Raw genomic sequence first — 24838 nt, 5'->3', positions numbered from 1 at the left:
ACACCGACCTTCCATTGAACAACACCAATCTAACCAATCTGCCAAAGAAAAGGCAACACCGACGTCCACCTAAATCCTAAGAAACTCAATCTTTACCATTTCCCGCTAGATTCATATGCATTCTTCCTAAATTAATACAATTCTCTTCTCTTTAAACCTAATAGTCTAATACCGTAAAGTAATTAACTGTTCAGGGCTTCAAGCCCAGTGGCATGCTCCCTTGAGCCAGCCACATATTTTCCAATTGACATCGCCAACAAATTTTCAAATTTTTGGTATCCAATGTCCACATAGGAAAAAATGAAGATATTCAAATTTCTTTTGCTTGTGTTACCTTAAATAGCAAAAGTAGCAATTTACTTACATCAGAATGCGAACTACAGCAAGACCAACAGCGGAAATGGACACAAGAGTTCCTATGCAATATTTGATGACATCATATTTTGCTGCTTCCAACTGAGCCCTTAATGCATGGATTTCCTATAGATAAGATTCAAAATGCCCAGAAATTCAATACAATAAGCCAAGTATGTTTAATTACCAAAAATAAATAATAAAAAAAATACACGCCAAACTATGTTTCAACCATATCTAAGTACCAACTTCATTCATAAAGCTCACCCGATCAAGCTTGTTAGTAAGGTTGGTGGTTTCTGCATTTTGATTAGCTAACTCATCACGTATGCGTCTACATTTAAGTGGCCAATAGTTAACAAGGATATAATACCAGGGGCAAAGAACCATCTAATTAATATGGCACCTGACTGCAAAACATCCAAACATGCAACTTGTAGAAAATAAGGAATTTATTATTTTTCTATTTTCCATACCCTCTTTCAAGGTTCAAATCCAAACGCTGACCTGCAGTAACCTTGTCAATCTCATACCTGTAATAAATCAATGTTCTTGTCAGCTTACAATTTAAAAAAATGAATAAATAAACAAGGAACCAAAACAACACAAAATTTTGAGACATACCTCAATTCACTGCGCATCTTCTCTATATCTCCACGAAGTTTTTCAGTCTCTCGTTGTAACATAGAAAAATGGTGCTCCTGCACCAAAATAAATAATATCCATCTTGAGAAGTATAGGCATAAAAAATTGAAGCATAAATAAAACAAAAACTAAAACCCACAGAGGCATGATGTTGAAAACAAAAGAACAAAAACATAAACTTTATGTATTAGAAAGAAAACCACATATGTTATCTATAGCTTATCAAATTAGTTAGTTACATGTTTATAATTTAACAATGGATATGGCACTAAACCAAACGGAATGGCAAATTAGGTTTCATGTTTGGTAGGCAGCTGACCCCATATAGTTAGGACAAGGTTTAGATGACGACGATGATGATGATGATGATGATTATATAGACTATATAGTATGTCCACATGTCAGGTAAAAGTAATATATCATATCCACATTATCTAACCAAGCATAAAGTTAATCTCAATTGCAAGTGAATGAGTAAAGATCTTGTCATGATCAGATATGAAGTTCGGCTGTTGGGAATAGCATACTTGAGGTACCAATCAGTGATAAGCTGCCAAGAAGAAATAGCAACTTAAACCAAATGCAGTAATGCACAACTTTTCCTTACCAAGTCAAGCTCATAACCAGTTCAGAGGCCAGAACCTGATCAAATTGCCTCATAAAAGCAAGATGCAGCAACCATACCAAATAACTAAGCAACTTAAATATCAGATGGTCCTAGGAAACAGCAACGCAAAAGAAGCAGTTTTCAGCAACTGCTGATGAACAAGTTTATTTTTTGGAGACAACAGGTTGTCCAAACAATTCATATAGCTAATTAGCAGCTAGATTTAAGCATACCATTCCATAACACCTAAATACAAACTAGAGGCATAGAAAGTGGAGGCAATAGAAACTAACATTTCTTTCAAAAAAAAAAAAAGAAGAAAGAAACTAGAGGCAAAGGAAAAGACATGCAGTAATCCTTGACCATAGTCAAAGGCATAATCCCACAGTAAACCCGCAACAATCTTGATTGTTACTTCTTTATTGACACATAAAGCAATTATTTCAAATGCCTTGGCTAGTTATCAGATTAGGTAGTGTCCAAAGTTCTAACTGTAAAATATATACATCAAAAAAAAGGAAAAGGAAAAGAAAAAGCTCTAACTGTAAAAAACAAAGCCAAAAGGTTATAAAACCCTTTGATAATTCAAACATAATAATTTACTCTTAGTCCAAACTAATCAAAAGATTGTCAATTCTGAGGCCCATGGGAAGAGAACCCAATAGATGGTAATAAGTTTGCTGGATATCAATGCCCCATGGACTAGGATGGACCATTTGATAGGTCCTGTCTAATAAATCAGATGGGCCAAAAGTCAGCATGCAAAGAAGGTTAAACTTAAGTGATTTTACCGTATTTAATTTGATGGTGGTTAAATTTTTCTGCTAAAATTTTAAAAATAAGCAGCTATACAAATAGTGCCCAAATTTAATGGTCAAAACCATCCAACTGCTGATTTTGGCATTTAGTTAGGACTCAATGAACAGCAGAGGTCCTGAATCTTGAAATACTGCAGATGTTACATGCCATGGGGGATCAGAAACATCAATGAGTCCTGACATGGTTTTGAAGAGGTCCAAAAGTTATTGAAAGTGAGAATACCATTTCGTTCAAAAGCTTCAAATGCTCTTCTTGCAAACTCCTCTCTGCCCCAGAAAAACAAGCCTAAGCTCTTTCCAACCTTGATATTCCTATCGGACAAACTCTCAATCTCCACTCCTTGCTAACTAACAACTCCTCACCATATCACTTCTCGCCATGGCAGCCACCATCTTTCTCCTTCTCTAACCCTTAAATTAGTGAAGAACTTTACTCTTGAGAGACCAGAATCTGGAAGTCCGCCCCAGCTGAATCCTGAACCTCAAACCCACAGCAAACTTCTTACTCAAGGCTTTGGCCTTCGTTCCTTTTTTCCTATAGACTCACATAAACTTGTTCATGGACCTGCCCCAACTAGACCTTATTTCAGTCTTGACAATATTTTAGTAACATGGACTATGTGAGACTTACTACAGACTCGAGCTTTCTTCAAAACCTCCAAATCACCAGCAGCTCCAACACTGAATGCAGATTTCCTTTCCTGCTCTAAATCAACTCCAAGCTTCCAATTGGTACCTCGATGTTCAATAATTCCTCACCCTCATCTGGCAGGTCACATTCACCCTCTTCATCCACCTCCTCTACATGAGTACATGACAACAGTCTTCAAATAGCTTCTTTTTTTATGAATGAAGAAATTTATTAATTCAGAAAAAATTACAAAACAGCCCAAAATAGCTGCTCCCTTGTAGCCCCCTGCTTAGCTAACCCATCCGCTAAGGTGTTAGATGATCTTCCCACCCATAGAGAGGTAACAGTCATATTTCTTGTTAGCCAGTTTACTCTCCTTAATAAATCTCTGTGTTGCCACATGGCTGAAGCTGGGTCTTTCAACCATCCCACCACAATTTGAGAGTCTCCTTCAACTACCAAGTGTTGAACCCCTAATTGTTCTGCAATCTGAATACCTTGTACCGCTGCTAAAATCTCAGCTCTATTAGAGCCTCCTATACCCACGGGGCCTGAGAACAAGGCTAATATGTTGCTCTCCATGTCTCTCAGCACCCCTCCTATCCCCGATGGGCCTGGGTTTCCTTGGCTGCTGCCATCAAAGTTCAGCTTTACCCATCCTTTAGGCGGAGGGGTCCACACTACAGATTCCCTGTCCTTCCTTGTATGGCTGTTAGCCACCACTACCCAGTTTCTCCAAATATCATCAAAGGAAAAGGTATGAAAGAAGCCCAAAGTTCTTAACCAGTGAATAACCCTAGTCAAGATACAATCCTCAACGGCCTGAATGCTTCTTTCTTTTTCTTTGAAAATCCTTGCGCTCCTTTCCCAAATTGTCCACAATGCAGCTGCTCTAATACATCTCCACATCAATTTTCCTTTTTTTGTAGGCCACACAAAAAAGGAGGGATCGAACAGTTGGCTTAAGTCTGTGGACAGATTCCACCTACACTCAAATAGAGAGAAAATCCAACTCCAAATAGCTCTAGAAAAGGAACAAGATACAAGTAGGTGGGAGCAATCCTCACCATTAGCCCTACAAAGTACACACCAATTAGGGGATAAACACATGAAAGGCCTTTTCCTCTGCAAGAAATCCAAGGTATTAATCTTTCTATAAAACACCTCCCAGCAGAAAATAACAATTTTAGGTGGAACAGGTCTAGACCAAATCTCCTTAGTTGGAAAACCCCATTGACTCAAGGAAGAGCAAAGAGCCTTGAAAAAGGAAGCACAAGAGAAGTGACCTTTTGGATGAGGGGACCATAATCTCACATCCACACTAAGAGGGTCCAAAAAAACATTGCCAAGCAGAGATAACAGGTCTGAAACACTGTTAAGTTCATCATCCCTCAACCCTATCCAAAAGCCGAGGTCCCAACTTAAGGACGAGGGTGAAAAAGGAGAAGGGAGAAAATGAGAGATAGCTTTTTCCTTGTAAAGGGAAACAGAATAAAGGAATGGAAATTGGTCCTTTAAAGCAATAGAACCCACCCAAGTGTCTTCCCAGAATAAAACAGAGTTACCAGAGTTGACATCATACCTGACAAGGTTGAGAAATTGAGGGAGGGTACTCTAGATTGCTTTCCAAGGAGATGCCAATGTTGCTTGCCACCGTGATACACCCGCATCCCAACCATTTTCCAATCTGCCATGTATACTCGCTATCACTTCATGCCACAACCTCTCCCTTTCTCTAGGCCATCTCCACAGCCATTTTCCTAAGAGGGCTTTATTCTTGAGAGTTAACCTTCCTAACCCCAGTCCACCTTCCTCTTTGCTCCTACATACTATTTCCCAATTAATTAAATGATCTTTCTTTTCCTCCCCTAACTCCCAAAGAAAATTTCTCATTAATCTCTCCAACTTCTTAGCTTCCCTATTAGGAATCCTAAAAACAGGTAAGAAATAGATCGGTAGGTTCGTTAGGGTGGCTGTCAATAAAGTCTCTACCCCCTATAGAGATATAGTTCCTTCTCCAAGCAGCAAATCTTTTCTCAAACTTTTCCAAAACTGGGTTCCAAAAACTACTCTCTTTTGGGTTAGCCCCTAGAGGGAGACCTAGGTACTGCAAGGGCCACGAAGAGACAGGACAACCTAGACAACTTTCCACAGACTGAATACTCTCCTCATCCATATTGACTCCTACCACACAACTCTTATCCATGTTTATCTTCAAATTGAAGCCTTCTCAAACTGTTGTAACAATGCTCTAAGGTTCCTCACTTTTTGCCTGTCACCCCCTTCACAAAATATTATGATATCATCAGCAAATTGTAGATGGGTTACCCGGACATTGTTCCTTCCTATCCTCCAACCACTCACCTCCTCTTCCCTATCTGCCTTAGAGATTAATCTACTGAAAGCATCTGCCACTAAGGTGAAAAGAAACAAGGAGAGTGGGTCACCTTGTCTAAGGCCTCGATAAGCTGGGAAAAAATCTCTGACCATCCCATTGACCAAGACTGAGTAATGGCAGTCTATCTCCAAAGCCACCTTTACCCAGTTGCATCATCTATCTCCAAAGCCACAACACCGAAGGATCTCTAGTAAAAAACTCCAATCCACAAGATCATAAGCCTTCTCTAAGTCTAGCTTACACGCAAAACCTTGGTTCCCCGACTTTCTCATGTCCTCCACACACTCATTTGCTATTAGGATCTGATCTGTTATTTGCCTTCCTTGCACGAATGCACCTTGTGCTTGACTAATGATGGATGGTAGTACTATTTGGATTCTCATGGACAACACTTTGGCCAAGATTTTATAGATGCTTGTCACCAAACTAATCGTCCTATAATCCTTAGGATGCTTTGCATCTATTTTCTTTGGGATAAGGGCTAAGAAGGTTGCATTAACTTCAGGGCTTACCTTTTTCTATAGTCTTCAAATAGCTTGTTCTCAACCCTTTTAGAAACCTCCCCTTCTCAATGCTCCTCCCCCCCAACTACTTCCTCCACTTTGTCTTCCACATCCGCCTTTTCTCCCTCCCTCCTAAACATTCATTGTCCCGGATTGCTAGAAAAGAACCACCCACCTTAGCAACTTCAGCTTGAACCTCAACTAAGAAGGAACCGAAGTAAATCACATTAACAACCTGCCGCTTGGAGTCCAACCTCTCCAACTCAACAATCCCATCAATCAGCTCACTTGGAATGGTCATCTGCTTGCACCAAACAGAGCTTTGAAGATTCTTCAATCCAACCCACTCCCTTTGAAACCAATGTCTTCCTACCAATTCTATTCTACCTTGCTACCACCGAAACGAAGTTCTCCGCCTTTCCTTTTAAGGGTTTAAATGCACCTCTTTTTTTTCTCCCCAATTTAAAGGCATGACCTTTTTTTCTCCCCAATTTTCGAAACCTATGTTTCAGAATTAATAAGTGGGCCCCAGCTTCCAATGCCAATCACATTAATAACCGGTTGTGTCTCATCCAATGCCAATCACATTTTAGCTATCTATCATCAATGTCTTTATCCATGTGTTCCTTAATTAACTCCTCATCCCTACTCGAATTTTCCTCATTGCCCCTCAACCTATCTCCTCCATTGTCTTCCACTTCTGAGCAGTAGTTCGCATTCCCCATCTCACCAGAGCAACAGACCCGAGACTCATCCCCCAATCTGCATTCTCCTCTCCCCTGCTTTCTTTTTCTCCCCTCTCAATGCCATCTTCTGCCCTAAAGAATGAGCTATCTTCCCCTTCTACATAAATCCTTAATTCGTACTCTTCTCAAACATAAGCATTTTAGAACTTGGAACAGCAAAGATCTCTTCAACTTCCACAAGATTCTTACAACATCAATTTCCTCCCACCTTCTATTCCTCTCATCCAATTTCATAAACTTGTCATAGAAACCCCCAATTGCGTTAAAGGCAAAGATACACCACACATGCAGGGGAAAAGCCAAAACTCCCATCCAAACCACTCTTCTTCCTCTACCTTATTGAGTCAGACCTGCCACAGGAAACCACCAGCTTAATCTAACGTAGTCCCTGCTTTCCTTTACTTTTGCCTTCAAAACCCAGCCAGTACCACTTCTGCCAAGAAACATAAACAAAAACAAGCCCCAGTTTAACTTCCGCACTCCCAAAACTCTATCCTTACCCCATTCAAATGCTGCCCATGCTTCCACTTTTTATTCCAACTCCAATCCAACAAACCTTCCCACTAAACTTGCATTTATGACTTCCATCCTCTCAGCCCTTTTTCCCACCATCCTTGTGTCAATTTTGACCACTCCATTTCAACCTTCAGCCATTTTTTTGGCATCCTCATCATATTATCCTTCACAATCCTCGTATCATGTTATCCTTCACCCATAGGTTATTCTCTAGATGCATTCATTAAGAAGTTGTCAATGGTGAGAATCCTGTCTAACTACACATCACAAGAAGAATGATACTTTGGAGGGGCATTGACATTTCCAAAATCCAAATACATTCCCATGGTATTGGTTCCCCGTCGATGGTATTTGTCAAGTCTCCAAGAAGAATGATACTTTAGCCAGCCTCTAAGGACCACTATCAATCTCCCTAAACCAATTAATGGTATTTGTAGTGTCTCCTATGGAAAGGGACGACAATCCCAGTTGCATAGTTAACCTCGGGCCTGTTAAGACAGTCGATACGTCAGATTTCATAGAGTTAACCACACCAATCCACCAACTAAAAACCCAAAAAATCATCTCTTCTTAAAATCATTCATTGAAGCCGCCTCCACCCTAGTTGAACACTGCAAGGGGATGCAAGACCCAATGAAGTGTGAAGAATCTCCACCAGATTCCTTTGAAGATCATTCGAAAAAATCCTTCGATGTGAGAACCCTTTACAAAGGTGGGATCTAGCCCTATCTTTTGCTTCTCTCTTTCCACATGCCCCAAAATACTATATATGTGGTAATGCTCCAATAAATCTCTCCTCTACTGCCGAAGCCACACAGATGCCACTGGTTTAAAAGTCCAAAATATGCTCCAAAGCAACCCAGCTATATAACCATCCAAGTTTAAATACAAGTTCCATCAAAATATCGCCATTGAGCAATGAATAAGAAGGTTATCTGCTATTTCTCTATCCTGAAAACACATGATGCACACATAAGGAGATATCCACAATCTTTCCAGTTTCTTCCTTTGCATGATGTCACATGTATTGGTTCTCCCCATACATACCTCCCATACAAAAAATGATACTCTCATATGAATAATAAAGTTCCACACCTTCTTAGCTGGAAAATTGGGGTCTTGCAGATCTGAAACAAGGGCCTTAAAGAAAGAGTTAGTGGACTTACCCAACAGGTTGATTTTCCAAATTCTATAGTCACACTTCTGTCAGCTAAGAATAATCCCTAAGAAGTCTTCTAAGAAACAAGTTCCGATTATTTTCGTGGGGTGAAGGCATTGAGGACAAGAAGAAATGGAAGCATTCTTAACCTAAGAAAGACCAAATAAGCAGGGGAAAGACTCAGTAAGAAGCCTCTTTCCCCACTAAAGATCAGTCCAAAACTTAATTCTGTTACCATTCCCAACCTGAAATTAGTGAATTTAAAGAAAATATTATAGGTTTGAGTACTACATTTCCAATGATTGGTTGATTTGACCCAGATCAAGTGGTGATTGTTGTCGCAAGCATTCACATCCTTCTCGTACTTGCTGTTTACAACAAAGTTGCAAAGAGAATTAGATTTAGTAGGGAATCTCCAGAGCCATATTCATAGGAGAACCATGTTCCTTTCCATGATATGCCCGATCCCAACCCACCAGTTTCCTTTTGATGCAAATCTTCTCCCATTTTACTCAACAACTTCTTTTCTCACCATCCCCTTTCCACAGTTTATTTTTCTTTTTTTTACTTTTTATCAGCAACCCAGAAAACAGAATTTCATTAAAGATGAAAAAAAACAGAGTACAACCAGTAAGTTGTGAAAAGAAAACAATCCCAATACAGGTGGCAGCTGAATGTTTCAAGTTTAAAATTAAATATTCGTTGACATGAATTATATTATATGACATAACACGTGAAGTAAAATATGTGTTATCAATTGCTTGTTTGTACTTTTACTCTCAAAATAATGCTGTGAAAGCAACATTTTACCAAACAGCTTTTGCAGAATAAAACACACAGTAAAAGCTGATATATGGGCATTAAATAATTAGAGCAATCTCCTATCCACCATGATACCAGCTCTATGTTCACTAAATAATATAGGCAAGTGTTCTTTATTTTTTTCATTTAGGTTTCCTTTTCTTTGCTAGTAGCTGGGGGCTTCTTTTTGACAATTAACTAAATTACTTCATTGCCAACCCAAATTAGGGCTACAAAAGGATCATATCAGATTGGATATTTCTAGATCCAAATTTGATTTGTAATATTTGGTACCAAATCTAACTTATCTTTGGAAAGATTCATAAATGGGTTTTTTTTCCAATGAATGTTATGCAAATAAAATTGTTTCATCCTTGGGTCATTTTTCTAAATGGAACTCTATTTTAGAACAGTAAAAATATGGACCAATGCCATGTTGTCAACAATCAGCTAACTTCACATTCAAAACAGTTATGCATAAACTGCCTTATATTTTACACATCAAGATATATAAATATGAAAAACTAAAATCTAGTATTCATAGAAAGGAATTGCAATTAGCACCTGGGAACTCTTAACTTCAGATTTGAATTTTGACAGGCTAGATTCTTGTGTCATCTCACTCTGTGGAAAGAACAAAATTAGACAATTAGAAGTAAAAAAAGAGGGGATTTTGTGGCATTTAACATATTAAAAAGCAGTTTGTTCTTCAGAACAGCAAAGGGTATAGTTGCTGCTATTGGGAAAAAATTACCAATGCCTTCAAATATGAAATACAAGCTTAAGATAAAACATAAGGCTGCGTTTGGTTTGTGAGAAAGGGATGATAGGAATATTCTTTAAAGATTCTATTTTCTTGAGTTTGGTTTGTGGGATGCACAAGGATGGGACGGGAAAATTGTGGGACACGATTTCTCAAAAAGTGGGATGCTGGGTCACACCAAAACAGTGTGACCCCGGTAGGAAAGGAAAATTGAGGGAAAGTTTAACAGGGCTTGTCAAAGAGAGTTTGTCTTCTCCATTTTGTGCATCAAGCAGATCTCTCCAATAAATGACATAAAAAGCTATGTTCTCATCTCATGTTTCTTAGTCAAGGTAAAACTCTATTTAGATTCCTTATGATTTCCACACTACTTGGTATTACCACCATGGCTGCCTTTGGTCTGCAACTTTGATATGCTATCACCACCGCGGCTGCCTTGTACCTAACAATGATGGTCGGCCTATGTCAATTGTTTCTATGCACCAATACCTTTCTGAGCTATTTATCATCCAGGTCTGAGTTACTTGAGTTCAATATCTCATATTTGGGTTTTCCTAGGTCTAAACTTTTCACCCACTTGAGTTTAATATCTTAAATCTGGGTTTTCCTAAATATGATAAAAGGGCTTTGTCTTATTTCTATTTTTTTACAATGTCTCAAAACAATTCCAACCCCCTCCTCCATTGATGCATAGGCTGATTTTCATATTTCTTCTTATCCCTAACATAGCTTAAGGACTTAACCTGTACTTTCATTTCAAAAATTCCTTCAGTAAGTTGGTGGGTCTGTATTGTACAGGATTCCTCCACATTTGTTTTGCCCTGTTTCATTTTTGGTGTTTTGCCTTGTTTCAATTTAATTAGTTAAGTTTATCACCTTCCACCAAACCTCCATCCCTAGCTTCAAAACTAGGCCTAGCTTCATAACTAACTATGCACACTCATAATATCTAATTAATATGGCCTTTTATTTGTTTTTCTTTGTAGTCGTAGATTATTTGGGGCTATAAACAATAACTTTTTTCTCATTTTCTTTTAAGCCAAGAAGATGTATCGAAGTTTCATCCCCACCAAATGACCAATGGGATTTACAAACTCTTGTTTAAATTTTCCCTCAAGGCACTATGAAGGAAATAATAATCATTCCTTCGGGTCACTTGCACCATGATCAATTGCTATGAAAACATTCAAATTCTTGCATTTAGACAGTAAAATCCTGCATACAAGCTCTTTAAAAAGTCCTACCCCAGCTATTTTCATCAAGTGGTACAATGGAAATACATGGTAGCTAAAAATTCCATTTGGATTCCATATTTTCCTATGGAGAGTTTACTGGGATGCAATTCCCACTAAGGACAAGCTTTTTTTTTTTCTTATATGAAGAAGATAAAGCATGTCTTCTTTGTGGTGTACATTAGGAAACAATGCATCATTTACTTTTCTCCTGCCATTTTGCAAGAGAAATTTGGCTGGATCTCCATCTGAACATCTTCTAGCAAGCACTAAGATGTTCTATGGAATCATCACAGAACAGAAACAGATTGAAACTCGTTAATAACATTGCTAAATCTAAATAGAGACAAGCTTTGGAGAAGGTTGCTATTGTATTCTGGTTCATATAGGATGCTATAAACAAAAGATTGCATGATTGACCCCATGGTTATAGTTATGGGTGTAATTCACTCTTTCTAGTTACTACTACTGCTAAAGATACAACAATATAGAGCCCTTTATAGCTGCTGCTATAGATTGTGTGCTAATCAAGCAAAATTGCAGGGTGTAGCAATGGTAGGTTGCACATCTCAATCTGAATCCTTTGGAATCTAAATGGCAGGCAATACTATAAGGAATAAAAGCAGCTATAAAGGCAAAACCTAGCAGATAAATTTTTTTCGAATGCCATGTATATGTAGTTGTGTTTAAACATCAAAATTAGATTGTAACTGCTGCGATTAAATATATAGGAATGAAGTAATAGAGCTATTTGCAGAAAAATGAGATAGCTCATAAAATAGCATACACTATTTGTAAGAAGGGAAAGAAACTGTGGTATTCCCTTCATTGGGGATTGATGGACAAATCTTTTTGAATAAAACATAATATTTTATTTTTGGGTTTAGTTGACAAAAAAAAGGTAAACCAAACATTTTTCTCTCCATTTATTTTCCCACAAAAAAGGAATATTTCCATTATTTTCCCTTGTATAACCAAACGATGTAAAGTGAACTTTTCCCATCCCACCCAAATCTTCCCACAAACCAAAAGGAGCCTAAAAGAAGACAGGTGAGACTTCCTTACTTTCTGCATCTCTCCTTTTGAAACAAAGGATTGTGCAACATTTTCCAAACTGTCATTCAACACCTCGGTAATAGCAGCTGTTATTGCCTCGGCTTGCTTCGAGGGCACACCTTGTGCTTCTAATCTTCTAACCTGGATATCCAAGTTTGCACTTTCTCAAGACAATTAACTCAAAAGATACAATTGATTCAACAGAAACCGAATTGCTTGAAAATATATTGCATAACCCTAGACTTGCATATTTCCTTAATTTAATCTTGAAGAAAAGCAATAATATAAGAATAATGAAAAAACTTCTAATGATTAATTACCAAAGCCAATGTATCAACCAGAAATGCATGCTTTCCGTTTGATTTAACAAGTTGAGATATCAATCTGCAATCGAATCTGTTAAAAGGTGACGACTTCAAAGCAAAAGAATTAGACAACCTAATGGAAGAATCAGGCGATAAACAATCTATAACATTTGCTGCATTTGATCCGTTAAAGTGATTGAACCTAGTGAAGCAAATCACAGAATTCGTCCCCAACAACACCGCCCGCCTACAAGCGGCTGCTTTGGCCATTCGTTTGTGAAACGAAACTAGAGAAAGGAATCCACCAGACTTGTGCTTCCAATCTTCTAACCTGGATATCCAAGTTCACACTTTCTCAAGACAATTAAATCAAAAGATAAAATTGATTCAATAGAAACCGAATTGCTTGAAAATATATTTTGCATAATCCTAGACTTATATTTCCTTAATTTAATCTTGAAGAAAAGCAATAATATAACAATAATGAAAAGACTTTTAACGATTAATTACCAAAGCCAATGTATCAACCAGAAATGCACGCTTGTTGTTTGATTTAACAAGTTGAGATATCAATCGCAATCGAATCTGTGAAAAGGTGACGACTTCAAAGCGAAAGAATTAGACAACCTAATGGAAGAATCAGGCGACATACAATCTATAGCATTTGTCGCATTTGATCCATTAAAGTGAATCAACCTAGTGAAGCAAATCGCAGAATTCGTCCCCAACAACACCGCCCGACTACAACCGGTTGCTTTGGCCATTCGTTTGTGAAACCAAACTAGAGAAAGGGTTCCACCATAATTCAAAAAATCTACAAAGAAACAATGTCAATTCCTCTGGTCCTCTCTTCTAACATTCCCAAAATCCGCTTCAAAAACCTATTTCCCTTTATTGTCCATTCAAAGTCCAAAGAGAGGACTTTGGTTTTGGGCGAGCAACCGTGTAGCGAGGAAAGCACCCAATGGTCCCAGTCAACAACCTATTTCTGAGAAAGGGAGAAGATCTTTGGAGTCCCTTTTTTTTTGATAATTGAAATGATTTTATAAAACAGCAATAGACAATAGTACAAAGTCCTCAAGGAAAGGTACGAGTTGCAACCTCTCCGGGCTAGTTAAGTACAGATTTCCAAATTAATAACAACTTACATAGAAGCACACAAAAGATCTTCCCTAGAAACCCCCTATTTGGCTAAAGCATCAGCCAAAGAATTAGCAGACCTACTAACCCATTTTACCTCAACTCTCATATTACTGGTTAACCACTTTACTTTTTTTATGAGATCTTTGTAGCCCCAAATGGTGGTATCCAAGTTTAGGAGCCACCTGGTTACCACCTGAGAGTCCCCTTCAACTAGGAGATGCTCCACCCCAAGCTGGTTGGCGATCTGAATTCCTTGTACTGCAGCAAGGATTTCTGCCCTTGTGGAATCCCCCACTCCCACCGGTCCTGAGAATAGGGAAATTATGTTGCTGTCCTTATTTCTTAGGATACCCCCTATACCTGAAGGCTCGGGGTTGCCTTGGCTACTTCCATCAAAGTTCAGCTTGATGACACCTTCCAAAGGCGGAATCCATTCTGACAGAATTCTATCTTTCTTTGTTGAAGTGTTAGCTATTACTAGCCAATTTCTCCACAAATCATCAAAGGAGAAGTCATCAAAGATATCACAGTTTTCAGCCAATGGATTGCTCTTGTTAGGATACAATCCTTCATTTCATCTAACCCTCTTTCCTTCTCTAAGAAAATTCTTGCATTCCTTTCCTCCCAAAGAGTCCACAGAGTGGCTGCCCTGACACATTTCCACATGACCTTACCTCTTCTAGTGTGCCAAACAAAGACAGATGGGTTGAATAACAAACTTAAATCAGAAGGCAAAGACCACCTACCTCCAAATAAACAAAGGCTCCACCTCCATATAGTTGTAGCAAAGGAACAGGAGATCAGCAAATGGACACAGTCCTCACTCTCGGCCTTACACAAGGAACACCAATTTGGGGAAAGACAAAGCGAGGGTCTCTTTTTTTGTAAGTTTTCCAAAGTATTGATCTTCCCATAGAAGACTTCCCAGCAAAATACAGCAATTATTGGGGGAATAGGTCGCGCCCAGACTTCTTTGACAAGGAATCCTTGGGAAAAGGGGTTAGAACTGAGGGATTTTAGAAAAGAAGAGCAAGTAAAAGTACCTTTTGGAAGAGGAGTCCAAACCCTTTGATCAAAAGAAGTGGGGTCCAAGCAAACGGATTCTAGTAAATGAATTAGCTCAATAACACAATTTGACTCACCATCCCTTAAACCTCTACGAAATCGATCTTTGGAGTCCCTTTCTCCATCGTCCTCATTAACAATGTTTCTCAATTTGGTTTGTTTTAGCTTTAAAGTTTGAACTTTGAAGAGAAGGGTCAGACGAGAAGATTTTCCACCGATTTCAATATAAATAGTGCCAATAGATAGATAAAAAAAGGGAGACTCAATGAGGGAGTTTTATTTGTTTCCTTGGAGCGCAAGACATCAGCCTTTTCTTTTCTCATCTTCTTCTTTTACATGATAAAGATAAACCTCCCAAACAGAAGTATGAAGGAGAGGGATTCGCCGGTGTAGTAAGTAATCTTATCGGCTATAATCACCACTCATGGTCTCTTTGGACTTTGAACGAACAACTGAGGGAAAATAGGTTTTCAAAGCAGATTTTGGGAATGTTAGAAGGGAGGACCGAAGAAATTAAATTTATTTCTTTGCAAATTTTTTGAATTCTGTTGGAGCCCTTTCTCTATTTCGTTTCACAAATGAATGACCAAAGCAACTGCTTGTAGGGAGGCGGCGTCGTTGGGGACAAATTCGGCGATTTGCTTTGCTAGGTTAAATCTCTTTGTCTAAAAAAGAGAACCCTTCTGACTAGTAGCTCTAGTCCAACCATCACCAAATCCCTGTCCATTAAAAATATGGAAGAACTTAGCTATAATAATATAGAAAAATCCCTACAGAATTGGGCAATTCCTAAAATAGCACCTTCAAAAATATATAGAAAGGGAATACTTAGTCTAAGACAGACTTTAACATAAAAAACCATAGGAAAAACAATAACATTAGATATTAAATATGAAGACTTCCACCTAATAGGTCAAGAGACAATTGAAGCCTATAAAAGAAAACCTAAGTCTAATTTTATTCATTTTGGACTCATACAAGTGGCCATAAAATCATTAGCCAAACTAAGATTATAGACAACTACATTGAACTTCATACGAGACTCTTAGCAGGCTTAGTGACTCCTTACCAAGGGTAACAAAAGAAAGCTTACACCAAGGACCTATATATTTCAATGCATTTCCAAATGTTATATTCTCATTAACTTATTGAGCCAAACCTGTCGCTGGAAACTACCAACTTAATCTAAAGTCGTAGTCCCTGCTTTCCTTTACCTCCAAAACCCAGTCAGCATCATTTCTACTATGAAACATAAACAAAAACAAGCCCCTATTTTAACTTCCGCACTCCTAAAACACTATCCTTACCCCATTCAAATAATACCCATGCTTCCACTTTTTACTCCCAACTCCAATCCAAACCTTCTAGCTAAACTTGCATTTATGACTTCTATCCTCTCAACCCTTTTTCTCGCCATCTTTGTGTCAATTTTGACCACTCCATTTCAACCTTCAGCCATTTTTTTGGCCATCCGCATATCATATTATCCTTCACCATCCTCGTATCACGTTATCCTTCACCATACACCATAGGTTATTCTCTAGCTACATTTGTTAAGAAGTTGTCAATGGTGAGAATTCTCTAACTACACATCCACAAGAAGAATGATACTTTGGAGGGCATTGACATTTCCAAAATCCAAATACATTGTCATGGTATTTGTCAAGTCTCCAAGAAGAATGACACTTTAGCCATCACTCTCCCTTAACCAATTAATGGTATTTGTAGTGTCTCCTATAGAAAGGGACGACAATCCCAGTTGCTTAGTTAACCTTGAACCTGTTAAAACAGCCAATACTACAGCTTTTATACAGTTAATCACATCAATCAACCAACTGAAAACCCAGAAAATACTACTATCTCTTCTTAAAATCTCACCTCCAGCACTAGTCGCACCAAGGCTGTCCATTCATTGAAGCCTCCTCCACCCTACTTGGACAATGCAATGGGATGTGAGACTCCATGAAGTGTAAAGAATCTCCACCAGATTCCTTTGGAGATCATTCAAAATAATCCTTTAATGTGAGAACCCTTTACAAAGGTGGGATCTAGCCTTATCTTCTGTTTCTCTCTTCCAACATGCCCCACATTACTACATATGTGGTAATGTTCCAATAAATCTCTCCTCTACTACCGAAGCCACACAGATGCCACTAGTTTAAAAGTCCAAAATATGCTCCAAAGCAGCCCAGCTATATAACCATCAAGGTTTAAATACAAGTTCCATTGGAAGCCCTCCATTAAACAATGAATAAGAAGGTTATTTGTTATTTCTCCATCCTGAAAGCACATGATGCACACATAAGGAGATATCCACAATCCTTCTAGTTTCTTCTTTTGCATGATGTAACATGTATTGATTCTCCCCATACCTCCCACACAAAAAATGATACTCTTGGATGAATAATAGTGTCCCACGCCTTCTTAGTTAGAAAATTGGGTTCTTGTAGATCTGAAACAAGGGCCTTAAAGAGTTGGTGAACTTACCATACAGATGGATTTTCCAAAATAGCCACAGGCTTAGGGGACAAGTGAACCTCCTTGAGAAGTTCAAGAGGCCCGTAACTTACTTCAGCTAAGAATAATCCCTGAGAAGTCTTCTAAGAAACAAGTTCTGATTATTTCCGTGGGGTGAAGGCATTGAGGACAAAGAAGATTTGAAAGCATTCTTAACCTAAGAAAGGCCAAATAAGTAGCGGAAAGACTCGGTAAGAAGCCTCTCTCCCCACTAAAGATCAATCCAAAACTTAATTTTGTTACCATTCCCCACCTGAAATTAGTGAATTTAATGAAAATATTATAGGTTTGAGTACTACCTTTCCAAGGATTGGTTGATTTGACCCATACCAAGTGGTGATTGTTGTCCCAAGCATTCGCATCCTTCCCATACTTGTTTACAACAAAGTTGCAAAGAGCATTAGATTTAGTAGGGAATCTCCAGAGCCAGAGTACAACCAATAAGTTGTGAAAAGAAAACAATGCCAATACAAAGTTAACCCCCCAAGAAATTACAACTGTGCCCAAAACATCTATTGTCTCTGATCGTCTTGCATAGCTAAAGTATCTACAAAACTGTTAACACTTCTAGCCCATTTGACTAGAACATTATAAGTGCCTGAATTCATTTTGCAACTTCCAACATAACCTACACCCTTTTTTTGCCAACCCATTGAGTCACCTTCAATTATCAGCCAACCAACTCCTAATTCCTTGGCTTTTTCAATCTCAAATACAGCTAGTAGGAATTCAGCTCTCGCCGAGTCACATTGTTCGATTAGGCCTAAAAACAAAGCACATATAGTACCACCATCATCTCTAAATACCCCTACAATTCCTGAGGGGGCCAGATTACCAACATTGCTACCATCAAAATTCAATTTCAGCCAACCTACCCCTAAGGGTGAAATGACTAGATTTCAAACAACCTCTAGTCCGTTTACCCCAAACCTACCCAAATCCACAAGTCCTCGAGAGATTGATTAGAAACCCCCAATCCACCAAGTCATAAGCTTTTTTCCAAACACAATTTGATTGATACTCCCTCCTTGGTCTCTTTTGAGCCTCAACACATTCATTTGCAATTAGAATCTAATCAATAATCTACCTATCATGAATAAAAGCACCTTGTAGCTAGGAGATTAATGAAGGCAACACCTTTATAACCTTGAGAAATAACACCTTACCAATCAATTTGTAAATGCTTGTTACTAAGCTAATCAGTCTAAAAGCCCCTTGGATGGCAAGCATTGGTTTTCTCAGGGATCAAGGTTATGGAGGTTGAGTTCATCCTTAGACTAATTATACCCCTTTTATGGAACCCCCTAAACATGTTAACCAAATTGCATTTAATTATCTTAGGAATCATGATAAAAGGTCATTGTCAAACTATCTAGTCCTGGAGCCTTCAACCTATCCATAAAAAAGTAAACTTCCTTAATTTCCTCCTCAAACCTTCTTTCCAAAAAAAACCCTTGATGAGCTTCCAAAACATCCCAATCAAGACCTTCCACTAACCATCTTCCATTGAGAGGCCTTCTATAAATTGATATATAATGATCTATAAAGCCCTTTGCTATCTTACCTTGGTCTGTAATTTCTTCATCCTCCACCACTATAGAGGATATTAAGCCTTTTCATCTTCTTCCATTAGCAATTGCATGAAAGAAACAAGTGTCACTACCCCCTCCTTAATCCACTTCTCTCTCGATTTCTACTTCCACCCAAGTTCTTCCCTTGGCAAAGTTTCCTCTAATTCCTTCTCCAAACTCTACCTCCTCTCTCTATCCCCATCTTCCAAAAAGCTGTCCTCTTCCGTTCAATCAATATCCTCAATTTAAGGAACGAGGGTATCCTTCCTCTCCTTCAATCTCCCAAATTCAACTTTATCCATTCTTTTATTTCCACCTTCAACGTTTGTAGCTTCTATTAAAACCTTTGGCTTTCCCGCAATAGAGCATGGAAATCCATATCCCACCAACATCTTACCTTCTCATTAAAACCTAGATGATTGATCCACATATTTTCATTCTCTAAAGATGAAGGGCCACCTAAGGAACTCCACTAGAAAAGGCAGATGGACCAATGGTTAGAAGTAACCCTAGGCAAGGTCCTCTTGTGAGCGTAGGGAAAAACGGCTCACTTGCCACTTGGGCTGGAAATGGAATCGCCACCCCATCACAGTTAGGAATGAAGGTGATGGGACCTCCAAGAATGATTTTTAAAATGCTTTGTCTTAATAGTGACTCCAAAGCCTGAGGCGCTGATCCAACGAGGGAAGGGATTAGGCACCCCTCTCCCGAACCCAATAGGTGGGGCCCACATGGTATTATTGTCTCCAATATGAAACAGAAGTAATTACCTAAACAAACAATAGCTAGCTAATAAAAAAGGCATTTAAATGACAAAGCAATGCCCTTTTGAAAAGCATTAACAGTGATGAGGTAAAAGGGATTTATTGCTCTTATACAAAAAGACAAAGACTAGGCACATGCAATCTTAAAGCATCAATAGGATCAAATGAAATTAAACAAAGCATACTTCATCATTTAGCATGAACAAGCAGGTATTACTTCAGAAACCCCAATCTCGTAAATCATTAACAACAAAAAATAATAATAATAAACTAAAAAAACTAGAGGAAAAGGAAGAAAATAACAGGCCTCTGTAATCGGACAGATAAATCAAAATGAAACAAAATAAAAAAAAAGGAAAATAACAGAGGCCTCTATATTTGATCGGCCTACACAGCATAAACTTCACAGATAAACAACTGACATAAATCCATATCCATTCGATATCCGGAATTAAGGTACAACCTCTAATCGTCACTGTAAAAAAACAGGACTAAGAGTTTCAGTGAGGCTACCTGAGTAATATCCTGGCCTGAATTCGTTAAGTGAACGGTAAGGGAAGAGATCTCCGGGTGATGGCTACTGTCGCCGGACTGACTGGAGACTCATTTGCAATGTGGCCTGTAACCGGGAACTTTTGCAATGTGTTTGAACGATTTGGGACTCTTCCTATGCCGATGATGGCATTCCGGGATGCGAGAGGGCAACTGGTTCGGCAGAATGACAGAGCAAAAGGCAACTGGTTCGGCGGTGAGAGAGGTGGCGGCAACTGTGAGAAGGAGCACAAATAGAAAAAAAAAATGAATAATGAAAGATAGAGGGTCTGCCGCTTGCAGGGGCGGGGACGAAAACTGGAACAAAAGGGGAAATGGAAGATAGAGAAGAATAAAAATATGGAAGAGAGCTCGGCGGTGAGAAGTCGGAGAGGAGATCGCTGCTGAGTTTGAATCCGCCGCTGCAATCACAGAGAAAGGGAAGAAGAAGAAGAAGAAGAAGAAGAAGAAGAAGAAGAAGAAGAAGAAGAAGAGGAGGAGGAGAGATGGAGACAAGAGAGAGAGGTAGACTTCTGAGAGAGAGAGAGAGAGAGAGACCGGTGAAGGATTGTTCTCTCGCCGAGCTGCCGCCGCCTCTGTTCTTACGAACGGGGAAAAGGGGAACAGGTACTTAGATTGTAAGAGAGAGTTAGGTCTGTATTTATAATAGCGTTAATGGCATCTTCGTAATTTTGGAGACTCCTAGGGGCATTTTTGTAATTTCAAAAAAGTCTGGTCAAACCGGGTCAAAGAGTGGTCAAACCGGGTTTCTAGATGTATAGCCGAGATTTTGAGTAAAAAAATGGAAGGTTGAGATGAATCTGGCCGCCGAAAAGGGTTTTGTGTGAATGGGCTAGTGAGATTAGCCGAAACAAAATCTTTTTAAGTGGAAGGGTAAATGAGGATAATTTTGGCTGAAATTTTACAAGGTGGGGTTTTTGGGTGGTCTGAGGTGATTGGTGGGGTCAGCTTAGCCTAACTCAGCCTGAATCGGGCAGATCTAGAAAAGGTTTGATTTGGCTAATTTAGAGCCTCAAAACGTAATCTATGTGCAATCAAAGGGCAAACATGGTTTGTTTTGGATGAAACTTCTCAGGGTAAGGGTTTTGGGTATTCTGAGGTGATTTGTGAAGTTAGATTGAACCAATTGGCCCCAGATCAAACAGATTTGTGATTCGGTCAAATTGGGACATTGAAATGGAATCTTGGTGCGATTAAAGGGTAAACTAAGGTATTCTAGACTGAGATTTCACATGTGGGTATTTGGAGGTGTTTGGGATCTGATGATGAAGTTTGATCTAATGGTTGAGGTGTAAGTGAGGGTCGATCGGGGCCATTGGATTGGTATTGGATAGCTTTAACAATTGATTTAACGGCCTTTGGGCTAAAAGTTAGGATTTTTTGAGTTTTTGGGTGTTTTCGAAGAAGTTGAATGGGTTTGATCAGGTATTTAAGGTAAATTGGAGGTTCAGGCAGCGAACTGAGCAAAAATCAAGTGCTAACAGCCACCCCTCTTTGTTGTGAGGTAGGTAACTACGAAACAACAAATACCAAAAGAAGCACACAAAGTTTTTTGAAAGGTAACTTGGAAGAGGGGCAAGATGAGGAAAGAGGATTGAGATGAAAAGAAGTTCTCATGCAACATCGTTTCAACATGTTCAAGCCATTTGATTCTTGGTAAGGTGACCCTCCTTAGGTATCAAGAACCTTTGGAATCAAGGTACATTTGTCGTAAAGAAAAGCATTAAAAAAAGTATAAAACAAAGACAAAAGTATCTCAATGTATGAAATCTATTTAATTTTGGCAATAGTTAACTTTCCAACAAGTATTAGATAATCTTATCGAGTGAGGTCAACTATTTGCTGTGAGGTGAGAAAGCATAAGATCATAATCAATAATGTGCCATGTAGCGATGAAAACAATGATGAAGCCTTGATTAAAATTATAATGCGCTAGTGTAACAGAAAATACTCAAGTGCTATAAAGCGAAGAAATCGGTGATTTATAATGTGCAAAAGTGGCGAAAAGAAAACTATGTGCTATGCAGCGAAACTTATGTGATATGAAGTGAGAAAACTGGTAATTTTATAATGTGCCAAATAGTGGAAGATTGTGATATGCAACAGAAAATTTGATTTGGGATGTGCTAGATGGCGGAAAACATATGTGCTATGTAACATAAAATCTAATTTATAATGTGCTAGATGGTAGAGAATCTATATGTTATGCAGCGGAAAACTCACTCAGATGAATTCTCGAACTGTCCCAACATACCCAAGTTTTGACCCCCTATAAGGATCTCACTGATTGGCATATCAAAGGCAACCCAATCCAACACCTGGTGCAATACCATAATTGAGTCTAGGGGTCTGATGTAACATTCCAGTTTTGCCCATCTATCTCCAAGGTCCAGGGCAATATTGTGATTTCGGTCCGGTTCAGGGCTTCAAGAAAACCCGCACTGCATGTACCTCAAGTCTCACCTTGGCAGCTGAGACAAGTCACCCCAACCAACTTGGCGGTACATCAGTGTCAGCCTTGGTAGGATAAATCTCCCCAGATCTATCCAACGACTGTGAAGATTCTAAACTAACACAAGTCTCATAAGTGTCCAGTTTAAAGGTATTACATAGAAACACACCACAATGACATGAATCAATTATGTAATTTATTCATTTACATCAATCTGATTGGAGCTAAGGGCATAACTGTCTAATAATGGGAGGCAAATGATACATCTGTGCTTGTATGGGCAAGGGATAATATGTCTACTAAGGTTCGGTCCAACTCGTTTGAGAAGATTCAGGATAAAATGCAGCTTTGAAACTTTTGGGAAATGGGCTTAAGGTACCCGAGACTCAAAAGCAGAAATAGCTTGCACTTCTCAAACGAGTTGGACCGAACCTGGTTTCGAAGTACCCGAAACTTAAAAGCAGAAGTAGCTTGCACTTCATTCCCTTCATTATACTTTGGAGAGGATTTCTTGAATGATGGTGAATTTCTAGGGATCATCATCGGGTTGATCCGACCCTTTAAGAGCCTCTTTGATTCTGACAGTTCCCTTCACGACATCACTAAAATCCTTCAAAGGTTGTGCAATCAACAATGTATGATATGGATCATTTAATGTCTTGATAAACAACCACACCACCTCTTCTTTTGGCATTGGGTGTCGTAATTTAGCTTCCATTTATGCCACCGATATGCATAATCCAATAAACTTGTTCCTGACTTCTAAGTCATAAACTCGAGATCTGTTCGATCAGGTGCTAACTCCATGTTATAAGAAAGTTGGTCTAAGAATGCCTTTGAAACACATTTCCAAGTCTTTTTCTTTTCATATGCCATATTTGCAAACCAAGTTCTAGCACTCCCTATAACGCTCTTCTAAAACATCTGAATGAATAATTTCTCATTTGTGGGCATCATTTCTCATCATATTTTTCAAGGTCTGGCATTTTGAACTTAACATGCAACTCCGCATTAGGGTACAAGCACAACTCTTTGAAATCTGTAACTCCCAAATTCTGAACTTTTTTCAACCTCTTCAACTCATCTTTAATCTGCTCTAATTCAATCTTGAAGGGATCTTGGAGCGGAGACTAGGTGACAATCATTCAAATTCTTTCCTTCCAAGGATGCACCAGTGGGTTGAGGTAAGGTTGGATTCTCAAAATTAGAGATGTGAAATGTCCTTGATTGATGAGTCTATTTGGTTCTTGTAGTAAAAACAAAGGGAGATAACCAATATGCTGCTTCTGACATGGGACTAGGGTTATAGGATAAAGAGGATACAAAGGAATAGGATGTAGGAGGGAAAGATGGTTGGGTTCCCATTGCGGGAGCAGATTGAGCAGTTTGAGATTTCTTGGCTTCCAATTTGGCCAACTTAATTGACATTTCATTCAATGTCTCTTGGAGATGGAGGTAGTCACCATACGAGACATGAGTCAACACTGTTGTCTTTGTGTTTGGTGGGACCGCCACTTGAGGGATGCAATCAGTTTTAGAAGGGACTTTAGACATGATAAAGTATTCGGGTTGAACTGCAATGCCTTCTGAATTCTAGATCTTCGAGAATAACCTCTTATGAAAAAGGACATCAATTAGATCATTATGCACCATTGTCTCATATTTTACTTATTCTTCTATATCTTACCTTGAGCATCTCTCATTTCTTTCTTTCTTTCTTTTTATTTTATTTTTTTCTTTCGTCTTTCTTTTGTTTTTTTTTCTATTTTCTTTTTTTTTATACTTTTCTTAGCTTTACTTTCTTATTTCACCTTTGTATACATCTTCTTTTTTGTTTTTTATTCTCTCTCTCTCTTTTTATAATGATATGATTTTTGATCATTTTTTTTTGTTTGATAACGCACTTATTACATTTCCCAAAACTTTGGTTAATTAAAACAAACTCAAAGAAATTTAGATCATCCTCATCCTCTTTTTTCTTTTCTTTTCTTCCTTTTTTTCATTTTTTTCTTTTTTGGATTTTACATTTATTTTTGCATTTATTTTTGCATTTTGAATTTTTTTCTGTGTTTTTTTTTTACTTGTAACTCCGTGATTGATCTAAGGTGATTTTATTTTTTATTTTTATTTTTGAATTTGAAAATATTTTTATTTTATTTTTTATTTTATTTTGTTTATTTTGAATATTTTTGTTTCCTTTTTTATTCATTGTTCTTCTTTTTAGATCTTTAATTCTTGTT

The 24838-nt window shown here is 38.4% G+C and overlaps 1 protein-coding gene across 8 annotated transcripts in view; it reads right to left on the bottom strand.

Moving 5' to 3' along the window:
• Window positions 1-307: 307 nt before the first annotated feature.
• The window catches only part of LOC104602032 (protein FMP32, mitochondrial), a 44494-nt gene continuing 19963 nt past the window's right edge, over window positions 308-24838 (bottom strand). The window contains exons 1-10 of one of the 8 annotated variants that reach the window (XM_088889465.1): window positions 20108-20778; window positions 13045-15461; window positions 12737-12865; window positions 12550-12613; window positions 12239-12370; window positions 9743-9802; window positions 979-1055; window positions 831-887; window positions 622-688; window positions 308-480 (exon numbers count right to left, since the gene is read on the bottom strand). In XM_088889465.1, coding sequence (XP_088745591.1) covers window positions 361-480; window positions 622-688; window positions 831-887; window positions 979-1055; window positions 9743-9802; window positions 12239-12370; window positions 12550-12613; window positions 12737-12804 — 645 coding nt within the window. In that variant the 5' untranslated portion in view covers window positions 12805-12865; window positions 13045-15461; window positions 20108-20778 and the 3' untranslated portion in view covers window positions 308-360. Of the gene's footprint in view, window positions 481-621; window positions 689-830; window positions 888-978; window positions 1056-9742; window positions 9803-12238; window positions 12371-12549; window positions 12866-13044; window positions 15462-20107; window positions 20846-24838 lie in introns of those variants that run through there. The other 7 variants (XM_010265576.3, XM_088889464.1, XM_010265578.3 and 4 more) reach the window with 7 other exon arrangements.

The sequence above is a fragment of the Nelumbo nucifera genome, chromosome 6 (assembly GCF_055504915.1).
Source record: "Nelumbo nucifera cultivar China Antique chromosome 6, China Antique-T2T, whole genome shotgun sequence".
NCBI lineage: Eukaryota > Viridiplantae > Streptophyta > Magnoliopsida > Proteales > Nelumbonaceae > Nelumbo > Nelumbo nucifera.
This window is presented reverse-complemented; position numbering and strand designations above follow the sequence as displayed.